Source organism: Scleropages formosus, chromosome 7 (assembly GCF_900964775.1).
Source record: "Scleropages formosus chromosome 7, fSclFor1.1, whole genome shotgun sequence".
Taxonomy (NCBI): Eukaryota; Metazoa; Chordata; class Actinopteri; order Osteoglossiformes; family Osteoglossidae; genus Scleropages; species Scleropages formosus.
Genome location: NC_041812.1, coordinates 26,626,993 through 26,650,371, shown reverse-complemented (window position 1 = coordinate 26,650,371; position 23,379 = coordinate 26,626,993). Strand labels below are relative to the sequence as shown.

At 45.2% G+C, this 23,379-nt stretch overlaps 3 protein-coding genes across 4 annotated transcripts in view; all 3 read left to right on the top strand.

Moving 5' to 3' along the window:
• The first annotated feature begins 5,185 nt into the window (after nucleotides 1–5,185).
• Nucleotides 5,186–6,885, top strand: LOC108926298 (ribonuclease P protein subunit p25-like protein). The gene has a single exon (XM_018738899.1). The coding sequence runs from the start codon at nucleotides 6,079–6,081 to the stop codon at nucleotides 6,778–6,780; it is 702 nt and encodes a 233-aa protein (XP_018594415.1). The 5' UTR covers nucleotides 5,186–6,078; the 3' UTR covers nucleotides 6,781–6,885.
• An 8,634-nt stretch (nucleotides 6,886–15,519) lies between these two features.
• cox5aa (cytochrome c oxidase subunit 5Aa) lies at nucleotides 15,520–18,239 on the top strand. 2 transcript variants are annotated; one of them, XM_018738860.2, is made up of 5 exons: nucleotides 15,520–15,684; nucleotides 16,845–16,961; nucleotides 17,047–17,168; nucleotides 17,559–17,686; nucleotides 18,078–18,239. In XM_018738860.2, exons 1-4 carry the CDS (start codon nucleotides 15,525–15,527, stop codon nucleotides 17,670–17,672), a joined length of 513 nt encoding a protein of 170 aa, XP_018594376.1. In that variant the 5' UTR covers nucleotides 15,520–15,524; the 3' UTR covers nucleotides 17,673–17,686; nucleotides 18,078–18,239. The 2 variants fall into 2 exon arrangements, with proteins under 2 accessions (XP_018594376.1, XP_018594375.1); XM_018738859.2 differs by having other exon boundaries at nucleotides 15,521–15,684; nucleotides 17,559–17,690.
• Nucleotides 18,240–20,707: 2,468 nt separating this feature from the next.
• The window catches only part of arid3b (AT-rich interactive domain 3B), a 33,076-nt gene continuing 30,404 nt past the window's right edge, over nucleotides 20,708–23,379 (top strand). The window contains exon 1 of the mRNA XM_018738805.2: nucleotides 20,708–21,177. Within this exon, the coding sequence (XP_018594321.1) occupies nucleotides 21,136–21,177 (42 nt within the window). The 5' untranslated portion in view covers nucleotides 20,708–21,135. The remainder of the gene's footprint in view (nucleotides 21,178–23,379) is intronic.

Here is a 23,379-nt window from a genome sequence, read left to right as displayed (position 1 = left end):
AAGCTTCACGCCGGAGAATAATGGTGATAGCAGCTCTCGTGCATTATGATAATTGCTGCTACAAGATTAATACTTAATTTTTTTCCCTGGTTCTAAACACTGCGCTCTTCACTTCTGGCAAACGCGGGGAACGGACCATTTGCAGGCAATTAAATTCCTGCAATTACGGGTCCATTGTGAGGACAGGTTTTACGCTGACAGATCTGTCCTGGACCTTTGAACGAGTCCCGGGGTGTTGATGCGTGCGCGTGCTCGGTGTCGCACGCAGGACGCCGGCCCACGTCCACGAGACGGCACGGGCCGCACCCCGTTTGCGCTCTAAACCGTCTGCAAGCCAACGCGCGCACATTCCTAGTCTGTTTTGTATTGCAAGGCACGGCTCGGTGCCATCAGGGCGCAGCACGGGATAAGTGCCCTCCTTACCCCATTTGGTCCTGCAGAATGATGTATTTAGTGCCGAAGATGGAGAGCCCTGTCTCGCCCCCCCAGCTGCGCTCAGCTGTTCTCGCTCAGCGCGAGGGCTGCTCTCTCCTTTGCGTCGCCTTGTTTGTTTACTCAGTCGGCGACGCCGGTTCCTCTTTCTTGGCCTGAATTGCCTTAAATGTTTTTAAATCGAGATACACCATCTCATTCCGAGCTTTCAATTTTCTGTTAATTTCCCCTGGGTGCTTTTCGCCCGATGTATGCATTAATTTTACCAAGAGAGTTAATCTCTTTTCATTTAATTCATAAAAAACAGCTCAGAAGAATCCATTACAATGTGCCTGAAGCACACTTTCTGACAGGCCTTGGTGATCAGAAGTGGTGCGTGTGGCTGTTTAAAATAAAACTAGTAATCGGGGCTCATCAAACGTGGCATGAAAAAAATCACAAATCTTGGCGAATGGGTAGAAGCAAATAGTTTAAATAATATTTTGGGTAGTTTGGGGAGGGCTGCTAATCTACAGCTAGCACCAAAAGTGTAATTGTAAAGTCGCAGCTGAAGCACTTTGCCGGGGTCGAGATGATGTGAAGAGCCGTCTCACGGTTATCCGTCTTCGGCTGCGCGGCTCCTTTCGACGCTTTTTCCCTTCTTTACAGACTGTGTCGGTAAAATCCAAGTCTTATGCAAAATCTTAATGCAAAAGATGCTAAAGTGGTAATTTGCTCTAATGCCTACAATAATAGTAGTTTTTTTTTTTCTCGGTGGATGACACGGTATAAATCCGCCTCCACGGTTAGAGCGCAACGCTCGGTGCCCCATAAGTCGGCGTGACGGGAAAGAGAGACACGGCTCCGAGCGACACCCGGAGCCCCGTTTCCATCCGCGCTCCGCACAGCGAGTGAGGAGCCGTTGGAAAGGCAGCCGAGAGGGGTCGCGATGAAGCCGTACCGCCTCCTTTTACATCGCCGTGTTCTCTTGTTTTTCATACAACGTGCATTCTGTTGCATTTCATTCCACCGGGATTCCAGAAATTGCCGCTGAAGCCAGATTTTATGTTTGGCTTGCTCCCGCGCAGGTCGTTTGAGCCGTTTTCCCGTGAAAGCAGGTTGCGAGTTTGTGGAGCGGAACCTCTCGGCCGCAGGCAGCCGTTGCTCCGAGGGGAACGGCGGCCTTGAACAAAGTCTGTTCGGTCACGCATTTACACTCTCCACGTTTAAATGGGACAGCACCTCGAATATGGACAGCAGAGTCATTTCTTAATCAATATTATCCATTAAATATAGCAGTACAACCTAAGCCAACCATCACAAACTATTTTACATAATATATCCACGTAGACTGTTGTCATACTGCTGTCCAGCAATAAGGCAAAATGCAATGGCTTTGTGGAATGGAATATTCTTTTTTAAAGATGTGCTTTTTTAAATATTAGGCCAAAAAGAAATAATTTCTGTTTTCCAACTTCCCCCCAAAAAATTTGCACCAATATACCTTTAGCCTTTATAGTGAAGCACGAGATGCGTGAAATACCGCGTGAAACACCCTGAAGTGAAAAGCAATAGCTTGGAGTTAAATCTGCCGAGAGCTTGATCGTCAAACACGAACGCTCAGTGACAATCATATCTTTCTGTAATGCTTTCTCTCTGTCTCTCTGTCTCTCTCCCCGCTTTGCTGTCTTTTTTTACTCTCCCTCTCTCCCCCCCTTAGGCAGCTCTGCATCGCGTTCTGACAGATTGGGTTAATTGCACCCAAAGAGCAGAATAATCACTTCATGTTGTTTCCCGCTCCCTGGCTTTCCCTGCGCAGGGGGGAGGCGCACTGCAATAGCGGCTGCGTCTCCTGCAGGGGCGAACAAGCTCTGGCAGATGGGAACAGTCGCAGAGGCATCCCGGTCCCTCACACTGTTATAAACGCACTCAACAGACTGGAAACGCAGTGAAAGGGGAAAACGAGGTGAGTGTGTGTGTGTGTGTGTGTGTGTGTGTGTGTGTGTGTGTGTGTGTGTGTGTGGGTGGTAGGGGGCAGGGGGCTGTGCTGAGAGGAGAGAATAATGGAGAAGGAGACAACTGTCTTCCTCATCTGCTCTGACCCCTCCCTCACCTCCGCAACCTCTAATGTCAAACTGTGGCTCCCGGACACCGCTGTTGAAAATCCCACTTTGTGCTGGTATAATCATGATACAATGATGATATAACCCTAACCCTAACTCTATTCCTATGACCCTATCCCTAACCCTAACTCTATCCCTAAACCTATCCCTATCCCTAACCCTATTCATAACCCTATCCCTAACTCTAACCCTATTCTTATCCCTAACCCTATCCCTGTCCCTTATGCTATCCCTATCCCTATCCCTAACCCTAAGCCTAACTCTATTCCTATAACCCTATCCCTAACCCTAACTCTATCCCTATCCCTAACACTATCCCTAAACCCATCCCTAACCCTATTCCTAACTCTATCCCTAACTCTAACCCTATCCTTATCCCTGTCCCTATCCCTATTCCTATTCCTATATCCCTATCCCTAACAATAACCCTATCCCTTACCCTATCCCTAACTCTATCCCTAACCCTATTCCTAACTCTAACCCTATCCTTATCCCTAACCCTATCCCTGTCCCTAATCCTATCCCTTTCCCTAACCCTAACCCTAGCTCTATTCCAATAACCCTATCCCTAACCCTAACTCTATTCCTATAACCCTATCCCTAACCCTAACCCTATCCCTATCCCTAACCCTAACACTATCCCTAAACCTATCCCTATCCCTATTCCTAACCCTATCCCTAACTCTAACCCTATCCTTATCCTTATCCCTCTCCCTGTCCCTAACCCTAACTCTATCCTTAACTCTAACCCTATCCTTATCCCTAACCCTATCCCTGTCCCTAACCCTATCCCTAACCCTAACCCTAACCCTATCCCTATCCCTAACCCTAACCCTATCCCTATCCTTAACCCTAACCCTAACCCTAACCCTGAAGCCAGTTCATAGGATGGGAATAACAAGATGTGCACCATTGGATGTGTTATGTTCTAAGAGTCCATTTTTACTTGTATGACCGCTATATTCAGGCTTCTTCTAAACCTAGAACTTTCCAGAACGCATTCTTCCCCTTAAGAATTTCCTCCTGAGGTTTCCTTCAGCAGCTGCAAGGCCAAAAACATTTTCCCCAGAAACATTTAAATTTGAGCAGCAATTCTTCACAAAGGAGCATGTTAAATGTCAGCAATGGGGAAAGAGCGGTGAGTTCAGAGCAGCGGAAGAGTCTTTGAAAGGCTCCTCAGCTCCTGGTTTCAGCATGGCTGGGTTGTCTTCAGCCGTTTAAGTGGCTGTCAGTCAGTGATGAAAACAAATGTTCCTGTCTTCCAGCAGCTCTGGTGCTGCGCCTGCAGCAGTCTGTGGGGATGAGAGGTGTGGATGACTGTGTGTTTGTGATCTAACAGGCCAGTCTTCCCCGAGTCTTCAGCGTGCCATATACCCACGGAAAATAAATTCCTGCTGCGAGTTTGCTCTATAAGTATCTCCAGGAATGGGGTTTTCTGGAAACAGTTCGTTCCGATGCACCATATGGCATTTTTCACATTACACCAATCAAATGATAAGTTCAATGCTCAGAGGAAAATAAAGACAATAGGTGGAACAAACAAGGAGTGTGTAGTTTTAAAATGTTCACATGTGTTTTTAAAAAGTGGGAATTTGCTAAGTTCCCTGCTTTAATAGAAATATAAGGACCCCCCATTTGTAGTTTAAAGCATTTTGCTGATAGTTTTAGGAGTTAAAACTCTAATGGTCTTGATCCTGTAACTACTGTGAAGGTACGCTTATAGAGGTCAGCTTAACATGGAGAAGTATTTGTATTGCACCTGACTTGTGGGCTGATAACACTACATAGAGTTCGTTGGAAGTTGCTTTGGAGAAAAGCATCTGCTAAATAAATACATGTAAATGTAAATTTCCTAAAAATGTCTTTTTGCAGCAGAGTGGATGGGACCTGCATTTACACGCTGAGCAGATAAATGGCAGTAAAATACACTAAAAGAAGGTATGGCTTTTGGACCACCTTTACATCCACTGTGTTTACAGCTCCTGTCTGGTGTTTGTGAATTTTGGTGAGCACTGACAACACTATCAACATTGCTAATGTTCATAGGATGAGCTGTGCTCACAGGCTGAGGGTCCAGTTCTTGTTGGGACTACACAGTTTGTGCACTTGTGGTATAGAGCTGCAGAGTCCAGTTCTGCACTTTAACCATGCTGAAAGCTGTCCATGACAGCAGTCAAACACACACACACACACAGTCTAAAACCACTTGTCCCAAGCTGGAGCCTAACCCAGCAACACAGGGCACAAGGCTGGAGGGGGAGGGGACACACCCAGGACGAGACGCCAGTCCGCCACAAGACACCCCAAGCAGGACTTGAACCCCAGGCCCACCGGAGAGCAACCCCTGTCCAAACCCACCACTCCACCGCTTCACCGCACCCTCCAGCAATCAAACAGTACGTGAAAATATGTAAAAGCTGAGTTAGCAAATATTAGGAAAAATCTTTGTTTTCACTTCCTTCTCATGACAGCGTTTCAGTGTTTGATGGGGTTCCATCACCCAAGCCAAAACGGATGGCCTCACCTGTACAGTAAATGTGAATTTGCACCCTGTGCCTTTAAGAGGGCCGTTCCCTGCCGCTCTCTCTCCCTCAACCACGTAGACCCTCCAACAACCGACCGTTTGTGAGGCAGCAGCTGTCCCTCACACACTTTGTGTGTGGTTCAGACTTGCTGGGCAGCTGAGACAGAGTCAGGCAGTGCGAGCGAGGCTCGTACCCCTGGCAGGCTAGCGTACCCCCAGCTGAGCATGAGTCAGGGAGGCCGAGCTCCTGCTGAGCTTCTCGCTGAGGAGCTCCCCTGAAAGCACAGGGCTTTACGCTTGGAGCAACTAGACCATTCGACCAGCAGAAGGGCGCTTGGGGGTGAAGGCATCGCAATTACTTGCCCTCTTTTTGAGTCGGGGGGAAAAAGTAATTGCGTTGAGCAGAAGAGCAAAGCAAAAGGAACGAGGCGGCAGTTTTTTGCTTTCAAAGTTTGGAACTTGAAGACATGCAAGATATCTCTGGTGCAAGCATGCAATTTTTGTCAGCACTCCCATCGTTCTTTTTCCCTGCCGCCGTTTTCCTTGTTAGCGAGAACCTGAGGTGTCATTCAAACACAGTCTTGCTGAGAGATTCTGCAAGTTTTAAACTCTACTGAACACCTCTGACTCAAAGCTCCATATTCTTCTCGTTTTTATCAAACCAAACTTTTTGAATCTCACACCTAGACAGCATTCTGGAGGCCCCTGGGAGAATCTTGGCAGCCCTCCTTGACCTCAAAATGCATTTATACACTGAAGGCTTCTAAAAAGGATCTGCTGCTACAGAAGCACTCTTACCCTGATGCCATACTACTTCTGCACGGTGTCATCTGGGAAGAGTTTCTCACCAAGTCGCAGTTTGTGGAGAAGGGAAAATGTGGGGGAGCACGATCTGGACTGTGCACTAAAGTGCTCTTTGATTACAGGCTAGAGGCTGTTAGTGGATGACAACGAGGGAGTAGGTCAAAGGGACGCATCCAGATTGCAGTGCAAGCGGCAGATGAGACAAGCCAGGCCGCGATGGAGGTCGGCGTGGTGCCTGACATGTTCCGCCTCTTTCAGGGGAAGACTTACAGCGCTCAGCCTCCATCCGGGTGTGAAGTTCTTGGTTCGCAGCCAACGCCTGCACCCTTGTCTTCGCAGGTGCTTCCATCCAGCCCTCCCAAGCCAGGGCAGGGTACCTTCAAGAGGGTGTGCCGTACAGAGGAGACCAGCCCAAGCCCCTTCCCAGGGCTGCCTGAAGGGGTGCTGGAGATGAGGGTTAAAGAGGGCAGCAAGATTCGCAACCTGATGGGATTTGCCATGGCACGCATGCAGGGGGAGGGGGCAGAGCAGAGCGGCCTGAGGCAGGTGGTGTTCGTTGGCTCGGGTCGCGCCGTCACCAAAACCATCACTTGCGCTGAGATCCTGAAGCGACGGCTGGGCGGCTTGCACCAGCTGACCAAGGTGCGCTACAAGAGTGTGCGTGAGGTATGGGAGAACCGTGAAGGAGGCACCCCCGAGGTCACTGTGCACAGGACCGTCCCTGCCATCAGCATCCTTCTCTCCAAAGACCCGCTGGACCCCCAGGAGCCCGGCTACCAGCCTCCTGAAGCCCCCATGGGCCTGTGGGGTGTAGCGGCACCCCAACGGGAGAAGGAAGACGGGGACCCTCCGAGCAAAAGAGGTTTCGGCCTTCTTCCAGACCCAGAGCAGCCCATTTCCAAGAAGCCATGTGTATAAGAGGGCGGTCTCTCTGTCGGAGAGCGTGCAGCGTGTCGGATCGCCCAGAAGACGCAGAACCGACTGCCCTGTCTCACACACTCTGATCAAGGTTCCAAAACTCGAGGGAAGAAACGAATCACAATACATTCGTCTGCGAACGAACAGCAAGAGTTAAGTGCATCTAAATGAGAACTCATTGCCTGCCTACTTCTGTTGCTTTTTTCAAACATTTCTCTGTCTTCACGTGGGTCCAAAGTAGCTCACAATGAACAGCTCTTTGCTGTGTCTCATTTTATCAAAGTGGTTCGGTATTCATAGAGCGCCTGCTTTATGATGTCGAAGATGTTGACAGTTTGACAGCTTAGCAAGGCTCATTTCCGTGCGTATAATTTAAACACTTTCAATATATATTGATGTGTATGTGGCTGTGCTGCACTTGTTTAGTTCAAGTAGGTAACAACAAATATTAAGAGTAAATATACTGATAGAAATCACAAATAAATATAGTAGAGAACTTTTGTTTCTACCTTGCATAATTTCAAATAAATTACTGTGAAGAACAATGTCCTGTTAGTTGGAGTATATTTTCAAAAGGTCTTATTCTACTTTTATACTAACATGCTATGAGGTTTTCATGCCAGATCTCGGTTCGAATAGAAATCATACCATGTGGAATGTGATAAAGCTGGGATTTGTTCTACAAAACACTGATTTGAAAGAGACCATCCAGACTAGTCTGAGGTTCTGAACAAAATTTTTAGCAAGAATGTGAGAACCCGACCATAAACGCGTTACTGCTCTGCGCAACACGTAGTAAAACACGCTTTTGAGAAATAAAACATAGTGGCAAGGCCTCTTTGAATGGTAACTTGCTCCGGGGGGGAAATATGAAATTGGATGGTGCAGCCTCCATTATTCTACACTACAGGATGCCCAAATGTGTGGATTCACACAACCAACTGCCAGAATTTTAAGTCTGTCTGAAAAGCTCCAGGGTGGAAAAACAGCAGAGAGATGCATCGATCAGGACAGGGGTCAGTGCTGAGATTCGTGGCCACAGGTACAGTTTTCATAAAGGCGATGTGGAAGAACACATTTCATAGATAGCCGGCGGTTAGAAGGACTCTACCAAATGCATAGCAAGGAAAGGGGCCATCAATTGAAAAGCCACACAATGGCACTGAAATGACTTTTTTTCTTAATTTGAATGAATCTCATTCTAAGTTACTGAACCAATGTGCTCCTGCTATCAGTTTCTTTCGAGATGATTCTGCTCCTTGCCAAGTGCGGTTGGCAACGCGTGATTTGCCCTGCCTATCTTCTTCCGAGCCCCCGAGTTGCCGCAGAACGTCGATCCGTACGTTCCCCACTATAATTAACAAGTGATAATCGTAGTTTTTTGTGCATGCCATTCTATCAGCCGTTTTCAGTCCACCGCAGACCTGGTAATTAACTTTCTTCCCTGAGGTCTCAACACACGTCAAAGAAGAACAGAAGCAGGATGATGAGGGGAAAAAATTCATAAACTGCACAAAGACCAGAGATTAAACAAAGCTGCTTTTCCCGGAGCTTTCCGGAAGGGTAGTAAAAGTTTATGTGCCGCCGACATGCTCCATGGTCAACGGTGACCAGCTTTGAGGGCTTTTGATCAGATGTCAAATGTAAGAAGGAGCATTAAACTCAACAGCCTCTGTGTCTGAGAGGAGGCACCGTGTCAAAGCTTATTTGACTGGGCAGAAGTCGCCATTGCAGCTGAAGAGGAGAGATACGGTGGAACGCCGGTGTATGTGAGGACGACACACAGACGTACCCAGAATGTTCTATTCTCTTCACAACAGTGTGGTGTTGTGTTGCATGGATTATGTGTCTAAGCAGAACTGGAAGTGGTACAGAGGAAGGGAATGATGCTCGGTAGGATCCAGGTCCCCACAACAACACTGTCTAAATGCACGTATGTAAGGCAAGGAAAACAGGGTACAGAGTGATGCTCTATGGTACAACAGCCTGTCCATCACCACACGAATTGGACTATTGTCCACTGCATTCAACTTGACATACACCTAGAGCTCAAGATGAAATGAATGCTGGCTTGTTCTGTGCATACCAGTGAATTGTACTGCGTTGTTGTCATGTGGGGCCGAGAGAACCATGATGGCAGGACCCAAGTGCGGAGTCGTTCGTCTGGATTCAGGAGATAAGGCAAGTTCTTGGAGTCGGGGACAGGCGACTGGTCGGTCGATCGGCGATCGGAGTCAGAGCGAGGATCCATGGACGAGGTCAGGGGACGAAGCGAAAGGTTGGTCGGTTTGCGGTTGGCGTTGGAACAAAGATCCGTGGACGTGGTTAGGAAACAAAGCGAAGGGATGAAAACCGGAAGATGAGAATGGAGAACAAGTGTTGAATGTGCACTGGATGTCACAAAGGAGGGCGGTTGTCTCTGACGAGATTCTGCAAAAGGTATGGGAGCTGAGGAGGGTCTTTTAAAGGGTGAGCAGTTAGTCAGGTGCTGGACCAGAGTCAGGTGCTGTTGGTTGAGTTGTGGGCATGGACGTGACAGTTGTACAACGTCTGCAACGGCGTAGACTGTTCTGTACTTCTCTGTTTGCACTTGAACTTTCTTTTTATTCAGCAACTGCTCCTGATCCTTTGCATGTGTGATTTTAATTAATACATGGCCACAATGTTAATGTTCACCTTAAACATTCAGAATGAAGGAAAATTCAGTCCTAAATTAACCACGGTAGTTCTCCGGTTCAGGAAACGTCGCATCAGATCGCCTACAGAAAAGGCCAGTGACAGCCTTTATTTAGTTGCCTACCATATTCTTTTATCCAATGCGACTTACATAACTCACAATTAATCCATTTATACAGTCTGATATTTTTACAGAGGCTATTTTAGGCACCTTCCTCAAGGCAATGGAGCAGTACGCTTCCTGACACATGGACTGGCAAACTTTCTCTTCCGTTCCTTCAGCACCCATATTGCCTGCTGCCCTTTTTTATTTCAAAATTAATCAAATCTTACACATCTACCGAGTAAATTCAATAATTTAATCACCTGTAATTGACTTTAGATGGGAACACATGCATAACTCAAAGGTCAGACTTGTAAATAACCGCTCTGTTTTGCTGCAATATAAATATTCCTCATTGTTCTGTCTTATTTATTTTTCTCAAACCCATAACTTTTCTTGAGATGAAAGGCAGAAAAATGAGCACATCTCGAGCCCTTTTAGATAATTCTTTTTTTTCCTCCAGGTTTCTCTTTTCATTTCAACATAAACCACGGAGGTTCTGTACACAGAGTCAGAGGAAATCCATTTTGAACGGCGTTCTCATTCTCCACTATTTTCCCCATACAGCTGATGAAAGCAGGTCTTAGGTGGCTTGGGACTTCACTATCTCTCACCAGACAGATGGTTTCCTATTTTCTTATCTCGAAAAATTGTCATTTTTTTATTTTTCAGCAGCCCTTATCTATTAACCTGTTAGATTAAATATTTATTCCCCCAATATTTTCTGCAGGTGTTATCCAGGTGACCCATAACTCTTCTCATTCAAACGGGGCACACGCTCCATCTCTGCTCTCAATTTTATTTCTCAGAAAAAGGGAGATAACAGCTGATGTGTAATTACACTGAGGGAAAGGAAAATTAAACAGGGTAGATTGCTAAGATAAATTATAAGTGCATTATTAAGCATCAGTGAAGAAAATGTTTTTGCACTGTAAAAAACGCTACTCTGTCCTGTTGTACCAGAAAAAGCAACGTAATCGGAGTGAACGAAAGTGAAGTATGAAAGGACACAGCTCCGTGTATTTGGGAAGGACTCAATCTATCACTTAATCAATAATCAATAATACTAGATAATCGCGTATCTGCTAGGAGTAAATGAAATGAAACGAAGCGGGGTAAGATAACCTGCCTCGGGATGAACTTTAGCAATACCACCTTTTCTTTAAAGCCAGATTTCATTTTATAAATGTGAGTAATAAAGATTGTAGAAAGGGAATATAGGCGCTTTAGTGGGCAAAAGGAAAGCTAGTATTTTTCCTAAGAATATATGCATTTTATAGTATTCAAGGTGGGGGTGCGGTGGCGCAGTGGGTTGGACCACAGTCCTGCTCTCCGGTGGGTCTGGGGTTCGAGTCCCGCTTGGGGTGCCTTGCGATGGACTGGCGTCCCGTCCTGGGTGTGTCCCCTCCCCCTCCAGCCTTACGCCCTGAGTTGCCGGGTTAGGCTCCGGTTCCCCGTGACCCCGTATGGGACAAGCGGTTCTGAAAATGTGTGTGTGTGTATAGTATTCAAATATTCAGGAAACTAATATAACATGAACACTCAACAAAAAAAGCTTGAGAATGAAATGACATTAGTACCACAGTCAGCTCGTCTTCCCGATTTTATAGCATTTCCTCGTGCAAAAATAAACGTAAACAATACAGAGATGGATAGAGATGTATACGGTCGTACAAACAATATATTCTGAGTTATTCTGAAACAATTTGCATAGGGGTACACGAGATTTTAGAAAACAAAGAAACATTTAAAAGTTCAGATTTAATTAGGTTTAAAGTTCTAATGTAACTCTAGGGCTTGAGGGCAGCTGTCCTTATATTGGTCGTGCAGCCCAACATAAAACTGCGTCATAAATCGCCCTTGGACGATGGGTCCAAAAAACATTAATCAATGGTTCCCCCTGGTGGTCCGAGGCACAAACGTGCAACTACCCTTCCAGTAGTCACCATCCCTCCATCCCCAACCAGTCTCCAGTCCCTTTACCCCATGCAGGCTGAAGGGGGTCACAGCCAGTCCCAAGAAGCTTAGGGCCAAAGGTGAGACAGTCAGCAATGGACGGGACACGAGGCCTTTGTAAGGTAATCACACACACACACACACACACACACACGCACACACACTCTAAAGGCAATTGAGAGACTACAATGTGAAATGTCTTCTCCTGTAACCTCTTTGTCTCATCAGACCTGCAGCAACCTTGGGTCTATCCGTGCGGAGGGTAACACTCTCTGAGACACCAAGGAAAACGGCAAAAATCACCACTTTCTCCGAACACCATGGGTTTTGAGTGCTGAAGGAAACCAGAGCAGCTTCAGGAGCCCCAGTGTTCAAGTCCAAGTAGAGGTACTACTGGCATGAATTTTTTCAGTAAAAACCTGTCAAATCTTTTTATGGTTTTTATTGACAGAGCAAAATCAGAATGTAGGGGTTTTTACATGGGTGCCTGGGTACTTTTTTTGTCGCTGTGGTATACATGTCTTTTAAATCTTGTATTTAAATCTCTTTTTGGTGAAGGGTTTTAAAGTCTCAGGTTCCTTTTGCCAAAATGGATGTTCATATTTGTTGTTTAATTTCTCTTTGTATTAGTGAAATAAGATGTCTGGAGAAGTAAGCTCTGTCATGTTTATGTAGAGAAATGTCTTTAAAATGGAATGTGAGAATGATTTTTTGTGATGTGGAATGTTGGAATTTAATTTTGTTGTTATGGTATTGAATAAAGTTGGAAAAAAAAACCTGTCAAAACAGACACAATCTGCACTTTTCAAGGAACTGGTTTTAAAAGTCACTTTAGGTGAAACACACACACACACACACACGCACCTTCTGAACCGCTTGTCCCATACAGGGTTGCGGGGAACCAGAGCCTACCTGGCAACACAGGGCGTAAAGCCGGAGGAGGAGGGGACACACCCAGGACGGGACGCCAGTCCATCGCAAGGCACCCCAAAGCGGGATTCAAACCCTAGACCTACTGGAGAGCAGGACCGGGTCCAACCCACTGCACCACTGCACCACCGCACCCCCCACCAGTGAAACAAACAATTGAATTTACCAAAACATCAAAAATTCAGAGTTATGATTAACATGGTGGTGCAATATGGGGCACAAGTGTATAACCAGGAACACAGTTTTTTTGCCTTATAAAGATGACCTTGCATTAAGGTTTATGTTCATAACCCACACTGTAAATAATAAAACGGGAGGCAGGGTGGCACAGCGAGTACTGCTGCTGTCTTACACCACCTGGGTGATGTGAGAGGATGTGGGTTTGATCCCCGCTCAGTCTGTGTGGAGTTTGCATGTTCTCCCCATGTCTGCGTGGGTTTATTCTGGGTGCTCTGGTTTCCTCCCATAGTTCTAAGACATGCTGCTCAGGTTCCCCCGTAGTGTATGAGTGACAGAGAGAGTGTGTTGCACTGATGTATGGATGAGTGACCCCTTGTAAGTAGTGTATCTAGCAGTGTAAGTCTTCGGGTGCTCTGGTTTCCTCCCACACTCCAAAACATACTGTTCAAGTTCACCCACAGTGTGTGAGTGACAGAGAGAGTGTGTTACCTGATGTATGGAGGAGTTACCCAGTGTAAGTAGTGTATTCAGCAGTGCAAGTCACCTTGGTGAATAAGATGTGTGGGCTGATAACACTACATAGAGTTCATTGGAAGTCAGTTTGGAGAGAAGTGTCTGCAAAATGAATGCATGCAATGTGAAAACATTTAAAATACTACAGCAGTTTGTAGATCACAGCACAACAAAATGGTTTCACACATATTGAAAAGGTACATAATGATAATGAGTAATGGGCTGAGATGACCAAAGATGTGTTCTGTCCCATATTTAGCCTGCGCTCTGACAGTTTTAACTCAGAATGTTCACTTTCCTGCGCAACAGACCCAAATTACACATCCCGCTTATTTGCGGATTATCGTTCCAGGAGACAGACAATCTGCTGCATTTCTGCTGAAAGGAAGAAAGTCAGGTTATTCTTTTCATTGTTTACATGGAACCTTATGTGTATTGTCACCATGTCCGAGAACGAGCTTCAGGAATAGGTTGCGTCTCTCTGACGCCTACGCTGGATGCTGGCTGCAAACCAGAAGAGTTTCAGCTGATAATTCCCCTTTAGAGATTTATTCTTAAAAATTAGGAAATGGCATAATGTATAGGGGGTCTCCACTCTGCAATACAAAAATAAACCAAAAAAATATTTTTTATGACAAAGCAATGTAAAGTGGGGTCATTTTCCTATTTATATTTATTCATTTAGCAGATGCTTTCTTCAAAAGCGATGTGCATCTCATAGAAAACACAATGTGTTCTTTATTTTAGCAGAAAGAGACACTTAGATGCAGACGCGTGATTCTAAAGTACAGTTTGTTATTTTCCACCGTGAGAAATAATGGAAAACATCATTAATGTGGCCTGAGTGTTGCTAATTTTCCTTGGTCTTCTGCAACATATTATCAACTGGTACCCAAATGTATTTAAGTTAAAATCACCACTGATATTTCAAAATATTTTTATTGACAACAGTAACAGGAAGCTACAACAAACTCTTCTAATTACTGTAGAAAACTAACAGTTCTGTGCCGCGAAAGAGATGTATGGTACCAAATTATCTTTTACATTTTTTTTATGATCATAAGAAAACTTGTATTTTAAAAATTCTCTTATTAATTTTCTTTACTGTAACTTTTGATTCTGAATGAAACGCCAACCCTCTGCAGGTTTAGTAACTCATCGACAAAGGTAAAGTTGTCTTAAATTCAGGCATGGTCACAAAAGGACACAAATGGGCAGTATGGTGGCACAGTGAGTAGCACTGCTGTCTCACAGCACCTGGATGGTGCGAGAGGATGTGGGTTTGATCCCCACTCAGTTTGTGTGGAGTTTGCATGTTCTCCCTGTGTCTGTGTGGGTTTCCTGTGGGTGCTCTGGTTTCCTCCCAGAGTCCAAAGACATGCTGTTCGGGTTCCCCATAGTGTGTGAGTGACAGAGAGAGTGTGTTGCACTGATGTATGGATGAGTGACCCAGTGTAAGTAGTGTATCTAGCAGTGTAAGTCACCATGGTGAATAAGGTGTGTGGGCTGATAACACTGCATAGAGTTTATTGGAAGTTGGAATAAATGTATTGTAAATGGGTGAAGGAATACAGGGCTCCTTATTGCATGGCTTCTGTATTCTTCTGTTTCCTAGGTTACCAATGGTGCAGCTAAGATATTTGAGAATTTTTACTTTTGTTAACAAAAATTGCATATTCTCTTTATATTTCTATTTTCCAAAACAGAACCCAACCTACAAATGTCACTAAAATGTCTTGAGAGAGGTAGGAACGTGGAACTGCCTCATTATAACTGCTGCGCTCTGCTGTTACTCACTGTGGGTCATTGTCACAGTGTGAGCCGAGGTAGGGTGGCGCAGCGGGGAACCCGAGCGCCTCCCAGTGGCTGAGCTTGCGCCTTTAAGTGTGGATTAGAATCGGGCTCCCGGTGTGTGGATGTTTCCATGTGCTTCTTCCGTGTTCACAAGCCAAGGGTATGCACGGATGAAGAAAATGCTAAACTGCTTCCATACCTTCCTGTACCATCATGAAAATCAGGAATATTCAGTAGCACAAGACATGTCACGTAGCCCTTTCCAGCAAAAATAGCGTCCCGTTACCATGGAGATCAAAGCAGCGATAACAAAGCCGAAAGTGTCAAGACAGGCGGTTTTATTGATTATGACTCAAGTTGTAAAAGTGACTTTGGAATTGCAAACGAAACGTGTTGCGAACAGATTTCCGATTCCAATTGTGTTCGTCAGTTGAGGAGCCAGTGCGGTAGTTCCCCCTCCTTCCCCACTAAAGGTTTTTTTTTATTATGAAACAAATCACACTCTTCCCCACTAAAGGTGATGCGCCTTTTTTACAAGTTTTACGACGCACGTCGAGTTCTGCAGGTCGTCCGCCGTCGGGCGGCGGAACGCATGCGCAGTGCCTCGTCCGTCCCGGTGCCCTTCTCCAGAGCTCATACAAAAGTTGCAGGTCGGCCGCTTCTCTCGCTGTTCCACACTATGCTTCGAGCCGCGCTCTCACGGTCGATCTCCGGGATCCGGAGTGCGGCACGGGTACAGCCTTGCTTCACCGGTGAGGTTAACACCGACCTCTGCAGGGCTGTCGACATGATTTTGTGCCAGAAACTCGTACGTGGGGGCTGTCGTGTCGTCTGTGAAGCTAGCCTGTGTATGTATGTGGCTGAAAAGGACGGCGCTCTGCCTGCCGCTCAGACGAGCTCTTCATAACCTGGATGATCTGGTTTCGTGGGCTGGTCGATAGCCAGAGGTTTTCTGTTGAAATACTGTTTTGGAGATGTACATCCAACCGGTCAAGTGTCCGCTCGCTGCCAGTCCAGCGGTCGACAAGCCAGGAAACGCCGGCCGGGCAGCTAATAACCTAAATGGCTCGAAATGCCTACTACTGCACGGGTCGTTGCTTCATCACATGGCAAAAATACGCGTTTTAACCATATCCTGTAACTTGTCTGAATATCTTCGCTGCAGTTTTATTCCTTTCAGCGTTAAAAATCCTCCCGCGGCTAAGCTAACGCGCTAAGCTAACCTTGTTTTTACTCTCAGACGGACCTATCAGCAGCTCGTCCGTTGGGAAAGTTTGTAGGAATAAACATCGAAATCGGGGAGAGACGTTTCGGTGTGTAAATTCAGCCCCGGAGCCGTGTGTTCTGTCGGATTTGAAGGCGGTTCCGATGATGTCCTTGTAATGACCCGCTGCTCGAGTGAGGCTCTGCGGCCTAGTCCTCTCCGCACCTTCTTGTGTTACTGCACTCACTCAGTCCTCCTCTTCGTTTTCCTTTTCGTGTGTGTCGTTATTGTAGCTCCTCGGCGTAGTTTTAATCATGGTAATTTTTATGCAAGGGGAGGAAGAAAAAGCTGTTAGGACGACAGTCGGATCGGTTGCCATATATGATATGAGGAAATGACTCGAGTGTGGAGCTGCATCACTCTGCGCTTCTTCCTGAACTCGAAACGTGTGTTTGTTTTTGGGTATTTTTTCCAGTAGCTAATAATCATAGTGCACTGTGTATAGTCGAGACTGTGGGGAAATTCAGGGAGGGTTTTTTTTTTCCCCCCCATTTCAATAAAATAAGTGGTTATTTTGATATCAGGTATTTTGGGTCTTGGTTTTAGAATCCATACGTGAGTTAAACTTAGTTGTAAATGTGCTGGCTGTAATCTAGCACCTGTCTTGCTCCTGGAAAACTCCCTTTCCTGCTTTTCCTCTCCCATCAGCCCCCGTGGCATCCCGCTCCTACTCCCATGTCGTGCAGGAGACCGACGAGGAGTTTGATGCCCGCTGGGTCACCTACTTCAACAAACCCGACATCGATGCTTGGGAGCTGAGGAAGGGTGAGAATGACGGCTGTGCTGCCCTGTGCACGGACCGCGAGTTGAGATTGTGGCGAGGGGCTGAAAACGTGCTGTTCCGTTTCAGGTGTGAACACTCTGGTGGGTTACGACCTCGTACCCGAGCCAAAGATTCTGGATGCAGCACTGCGAGCGTGCAGGAGACTAGATGACTTTGCCAGCGCCGTCCGCATCCTTGAAGTGACCAAGGCAAGAAATCTCTTTAATTGACGTTGACGGGGGTTTTGTGCTGCTGTTTGAATGCCTTCCATTCCTCTCATCACTAGTGTTCTGATTATGCAAGAGAACCTGTGCCCTGTAAACCTGGAGGATGCCCTGCCCTAATCTTAGTTTGTTGTGTAACTAGAAATCACTTCGCTGAAGTATAGTTCTTACAGATTGGTAAAAGTATCTTAATATAAACATTAACAATTTAATGTCATCCTGCATTATAGTGAAGGGATTCTCCTCAAATGAGTACATCTTGTCTGTTTTTGTTTTGATTTAACAAGCAATTTCTCTTTGCTGGCTACGTTCAAGCCTGGATTTAAATTCAATTTAAATATTGGTGCTTTTTTTGCTTTTGGGTGTCTGCTGCAGGACAAAGCTGGTCCTCACAAAGAAATTTACCCCTATGTGATCCAAGAACTGAGGCCCACGCTGGAAGAGCTGGGCATTCCTACACCTGAGGAACTTGGCATTGACAAGGCATAAACGTCCACATTTTGGTCGGTATGTTCACATATGTAAAATGTGTGGTTGATATACACACCTTTTGGCACACAAACGTACTAGTGTTACTTCATACATTTAGATTTGTGAAGCTAATGTCTTAGATTGTCATGTGACATTTCGTGCTGCAATACTGAGGGTGGTAATTAAATCTGACATACTTAAAATAGCTTGTTTTTTTTCTTGAATTCTGCTAGTCTAAGTATTTACTTTGTTTCCTATTCTTGCTCAAATGGTTTTATTTTCCAAAGAGATTTCTCTTATTTACAAACTTGAATGTATTTTAGCTAACATTTAATGTAGCTTTAGTTTGCCTATTTATGTGTCGTTGCCCCCCTCCCCCCCTTCCTCTCTCCATTGGTCTCTCTCCACTCCCTATCCTTTTAGGTCTTCGGGAGGACTGCTGATCTCAGAAGCACTCTTGCTTGTGGCTTTACTGAAGTGTCAGCCTTTTTTTCCTGATGTTCCTGTGAAAAATTTGGCCTTTGTTCTGTCCAGATGTGTATAAATAATTATGAAGCCGTAATAAAGGACTGTGTCTTTACCAGAGGTTTGCTCACGTCCTTTGTCTCTTGAAAACTTGTCTAGTAACTTGTCCTGCGGTATTTTTGTTACGCATTATACCCCTGTTTTGGATCATGTAATTTCTTAATGGAATCAAAAGTCCATAGGTTTTCAGTTTTGGCTCCACTGTAGTGGAATAAGCTCATTTTCTCCCACAGAATGTCTGAATCGCTTTCAACATTCAAAATGAGTCTCAAAGTATGTCTTTTTTTGAACCTGCTTCCTTCCAGTTCTACCTGCCCTGTATGGCTGCATTACCTAAGTCACAATGGCTTATATATTTCCTATGAATTCTATAATGTGCAGCAGAAAGTGTTACAGGACAAACTGCCTTCACAGTTGTGCATCTCTGCATCTATAACACACCATCTGTTGGTAAAATGCACTTGTTTATTCAGAGCTTACTCTTTGGAGAAAAGTGTGTGTATTTATATGTATGTGTGTGTATATAAAAGGGGGGATGCGGTAGCTCAGCGGGTTTGGCTGGGTTGCTGTCTGGTAGCTCTGGGGTGCCAGTCTTGCTTGGGGTGCCTTGTGATGGACTGGCATCTTGTCGGGGGTGTCTCCCCTCCTCCTCCAGCCTTGTGCCCTGTGTTGCCGGGTTAGGCTCTGGTTTGCCACGACCACCCTCGAGAGAACCGGTTTCAGCCAGTCTGTGTGTATATAAAATGTAAATTTAATGCAGTATGTTTTCTGCATGCTCAGCAAATTGACAATATTCACACTGGCGTAAAGATTTTTTTCTCATTCTTGCCTGTCAATATATTTTTTGTTTATTGTCTAATCAATAATGCGCTCGATTTCTGTAGCGCAGCAAATCCCACACACCAAAAACACGTCCTTTTCGTTACTGTATAAACAATATGTACCAGTACAGCATTTTCGAAAAATAAGAAACTATAAACGCATTCTGTAGTCTCTGCGAGGGAAATGTCTTACAGCGAGACGTGGTAAGAAACAAGGTGCGACTGGTGTGACAAAACAGATCGGTACGTGCAATAGCGTTTTCGACCAGCAGGGGGCAGTCTAATGACAGTCGTTATCGCCGAACCGCTGAAAATACCGCGTTTTCCTGGAGGAAAGAAGCTTTAAATTACACGTGCTTAAACAAATCCAGAAATATCACGTTTTCCTTGCGTGTAATAGTATCAATACTTAAAAAAAAAAAAAACAATAGAAACAAACTAGATCAAGAAATAACATGGGAGATTCCATGATCAATAAGCAGGTGGCGTAGCAGTTAGAAATGTTTTTGCAGCCGGAGGACGCACGTTCGAATCCCACTTCCTTGAACAAGGTGCTTAATTTGAATTACTCTAATAAAAATACCCTGCAAGTGAAAACTGGATGTTTACTCTTTTTTTTTTTTGGAACTCACCCTTTTAATGAGAGATGGCGCTGCTGCCAGACACTCAGTTTAAGATACATCATTTTTCTTGTAACAGGAGCAACAGTAGTGACATCATGCATGCGCTTAGTATGTGGCACGATATCAAATTACTATTAATTACACTGACATAATGTTTGTCCACAATCAAAATGTTTCCATCGATTCGAAGCAGGTTTTAACTGTTTAAAAATAAGAACCGTTAATCGTTCTATTATGTCGACATGAAATTTGATAATATTTCACACATTTGAAGTACGTAGCAAACTTTGAAAGCAATCCTTATGCGGTTTTACATATACTAATTATATTGTTACAATTTTTAAAGTAGGTTACTGATAGGTAATGTACCAGTTACCTGCAAGTTAAACCGCCACTCTAAATAATAAAATGAACGCGTAGAAAAAAGATGAACATGAATAGATACTTAATAAGATACATTAAATGCATATTTGACAAATGTATTGTAACAGCGCTGAGGGGAGCTGATATAGTTCGGTGTAAATAGTTGTCATTAGTGTCTTTTATTCTACATAGTCTTGTGTTCTGTTCTGATTGGTCCTTGTATTGATTATGCATAGTTTGTTACGGGGGGGAATTCTGGGGAGTTCAAGGGGAGACCCCTAACCATTGTGCGGGCAATGGGGGCTTAGGGTGACCTGGTGGACTCGAAAACATTCTCCGCTGTGGAAAACTATACTTGATACAAATACCAATCAGAACAAAACACAAGCCTATGTACAGTAGTAGGACACTAATGATAACTACTTATATTGAACTATGTCTGCTCCCCTTAAGTTATCGCTGTTCCAGTATAATATACTACGCACCTTTACAACTGGGATGGGCTCCTGACCACCGTAACCCTGCACTGGACAAGCGGTAATCGGTGATGAACGGACGGAGGTAAGCGCTCCAATACTGTACCATTTCGGGGAAATTGCCAACAATCGTGCACTGTATGATTTGCATATCATGGTAATTATTCGTGCTGTGCTTGATTTGCATGACGTCGCCACGATTCGCGCGCTCTGCAACTCACTCAGTGACTTGTTGCTGTCGGGGGCGGTCCTTGGGCGCGCGCTGGGGCGGGGGAGTCCAGTGGAGGTGAGTCGAGGGGGGAGTAAAGTGAAGCGAAGCGAAGCGTCGCGAGCTGACGTGACGTGACGTGTCGTGTCGCGCAGGGAAGCCCAGGGCCAAGTCGTTCTGGAGATGAAGTCGCGCTCCTTTCGCTGGTAGCCCTTTTTCAACGTTTATTATACAGCTGCCTTCGTTCCTGTTTTTGGGTGTGAAGCCCCCCCCCCGCGCGCACGTTCTCCGCGTGCCTTTGGATTTTAAAAAAGAGGGGGGGAAGAGGAAGAAAAAAAAAAAAAAAAAAAAAAAGAGGGGGTGCATTTTGGAAAGGGCCGGCTGGGAGCGCGCGCAGCGCTTTCGTGTGTGCTTGCTCCGGAGAAGGCAGGAGGGCAGAGAAGTGGGGGAGCACCGACGGGAGGCATGGTGGACAACTCCGGCGGCAGCAGCAGCAAGGCGCAAATGGTGAGTCCGCCCTGAGGCAGAGTCCTGTGTGGAAAGAGACGGACAAACCGCCGTTTCTCGAGCCTTCTTAAGGACCTGCGCGAGCGGCGTGCAGCACCTCTGCGTCGCGAGTCGTATCATCTCCACACAGTCCTGACACTTCAGAGCTGCGAGGGCTCCGCAGGGAGTGAGTGACGTTGTAAAGAGTTCGTGTAGCGCGCGCGCCGAGAGCGATATTTGGTGTTGAAAGTGCGGCGGTACAGGACTGAGCGGAGCGGCGCCGGCCGAGTTGTGCTCCGGCTGAGGCGAGCTCTGGGGCCGCGCGCTCAGGCGCGTGCGGCGGAGTTCGGGCTCTTAAACAACACCTTTCTGTCTCTTTCCCCCCCCCTCCCATGCTTTGTTGGCTGTTTATGGTTGGAAAAAAACACACGAATGTTGTGAATTTAGGAAAACGTGGCACTCCAGCTCCGCCGGCGGTGTCTGAAAACACACACACACCCCCCGTGAGTGAGTGAGTGTGTGTGACTGCAGTGTGTCCATGATGTACCACACGGTGGAATTAGTGCGTTATGTTGCATTTTTTTCAAGGTTTTCTTTTTATTTTAAACTCTGAAGGTGTACTGACTGCAAATCAAATGTTTTAAAATCACCGGAAAATCAGTAAACAAAACCTTAACTTAAGTCAAGTGTCATACATTACGTGTGTGTGTGTGTGTGTGTGTGTGTATAAATAATTTATTTAGAGGGCTTTTTCTGACAAAAACTGATCTATTGAAATTAATCTTTCTAGTTAAGTACACAGTTTTAGGTCCCGGTTTGGACATTTGTAGAGGCCACATTGCCTGCAGTTCTGGCAGTTGCTACCATTTTTCCTTGCATGTGGACACTTTGTGTCCGGACCAGAGGACAGTGTCTCCTTTGTGTCTTTGGGATGTTCCTTAAGATGAGCTCTTCCGGACACCACCGGCTCCTCAGGCCCCGGTCCAGCGGTCCTCCTGCCCCGAAATGTGACCTTTGTGTTACCACAAGTAATAGGACACTGAAGGCTGTTTACCGTTCACACCACAGTAAATGGTGAACATCTGAGAGGTGCCACTATTACTGGGGCTCAGGGTTTTATTTAACCATTAAAAGTGCAAATAATTGTTAGACTCTCTAAGTACCATTCTTGGCAATATAGTGCCATTTAACCTTCAAGTATCAATTTATTTGATCAAATATCGTAAGATGCACTGTAGAGGAAGTTAGTTATTGTAATGGTGGTAAAGAGATGGACACTGTCCTCTGCTACATTACTATTAAGAGTTTTTCCCTCTTTTTTTTTTTTTTTTTTTTTTTTCTCGGTCCCTTGCTCTTCTCATGAATGAACATAACCCAGTATTAAGCTATTGCTGAGAAACTCCCTTCAGATGTGCTACCGGTAATTAGAAGATGTGGTGAGTTGACAAATAAGAGCAATCTGACGCCAGATTGGGATTTTGGAGAAAAGCTGGGGTAGATACCACACTTTCATTGTACTGCGCTGAGTCAACAGGATTATACACGATGAATCATTTTTGGCAGTAGAGGGGAGGGTGCGACTCTCTGAGCCAATGAGGGGGCAGGAATACTGAAAAAAACATTTTGGTCGAGAGGTGCTTTTGTGTCACTTTGGTTTAGCAAAGTCAGAAAAACACTTGTCTTTTCAATACATTATTGGTTTTTATAAATTCCTTACTCGCCCGAGGCTTTTATCTCACGTGACTTACAGAACTTTGCCCGTTTACAGTTTGGTGTTTTTACTGGGGAAAAATCAGGGTAAATACCTTGCATGAAGGTACTACATATGATGTTTTAAACAGAAATTGTATTTTTGGCCAAGTAATATTTCTTCCAGCCTTAAATTCTTTTTTTTTTCTTTTCTTTTCATGTCTGAGGTATTCAGCCTTTTTTCTTTGTTGTAATTATTATTCTGTTGTCTGAGCTGTCAGGTGAATATCCTTCTGCTGGTTTTTTTTTTTTTTTTTTATTAAGGTTGCTGCATCTGGCCAAAACTAAGGGAATTGTTTAATTTTGTCAGCAACATTATTGAGATTCAGTTGTTTGTAAGTCCCATGTTACACTTTTGTTCACATTTTTAGTATAATTTTCCCAGCAGTTCTCATTTCATTGAAGTCATACCTGTAGCCTGTTCTGACATTTCCAGTTTCTGACTTATCTACCATGTTATGGCCAACTTTTCTC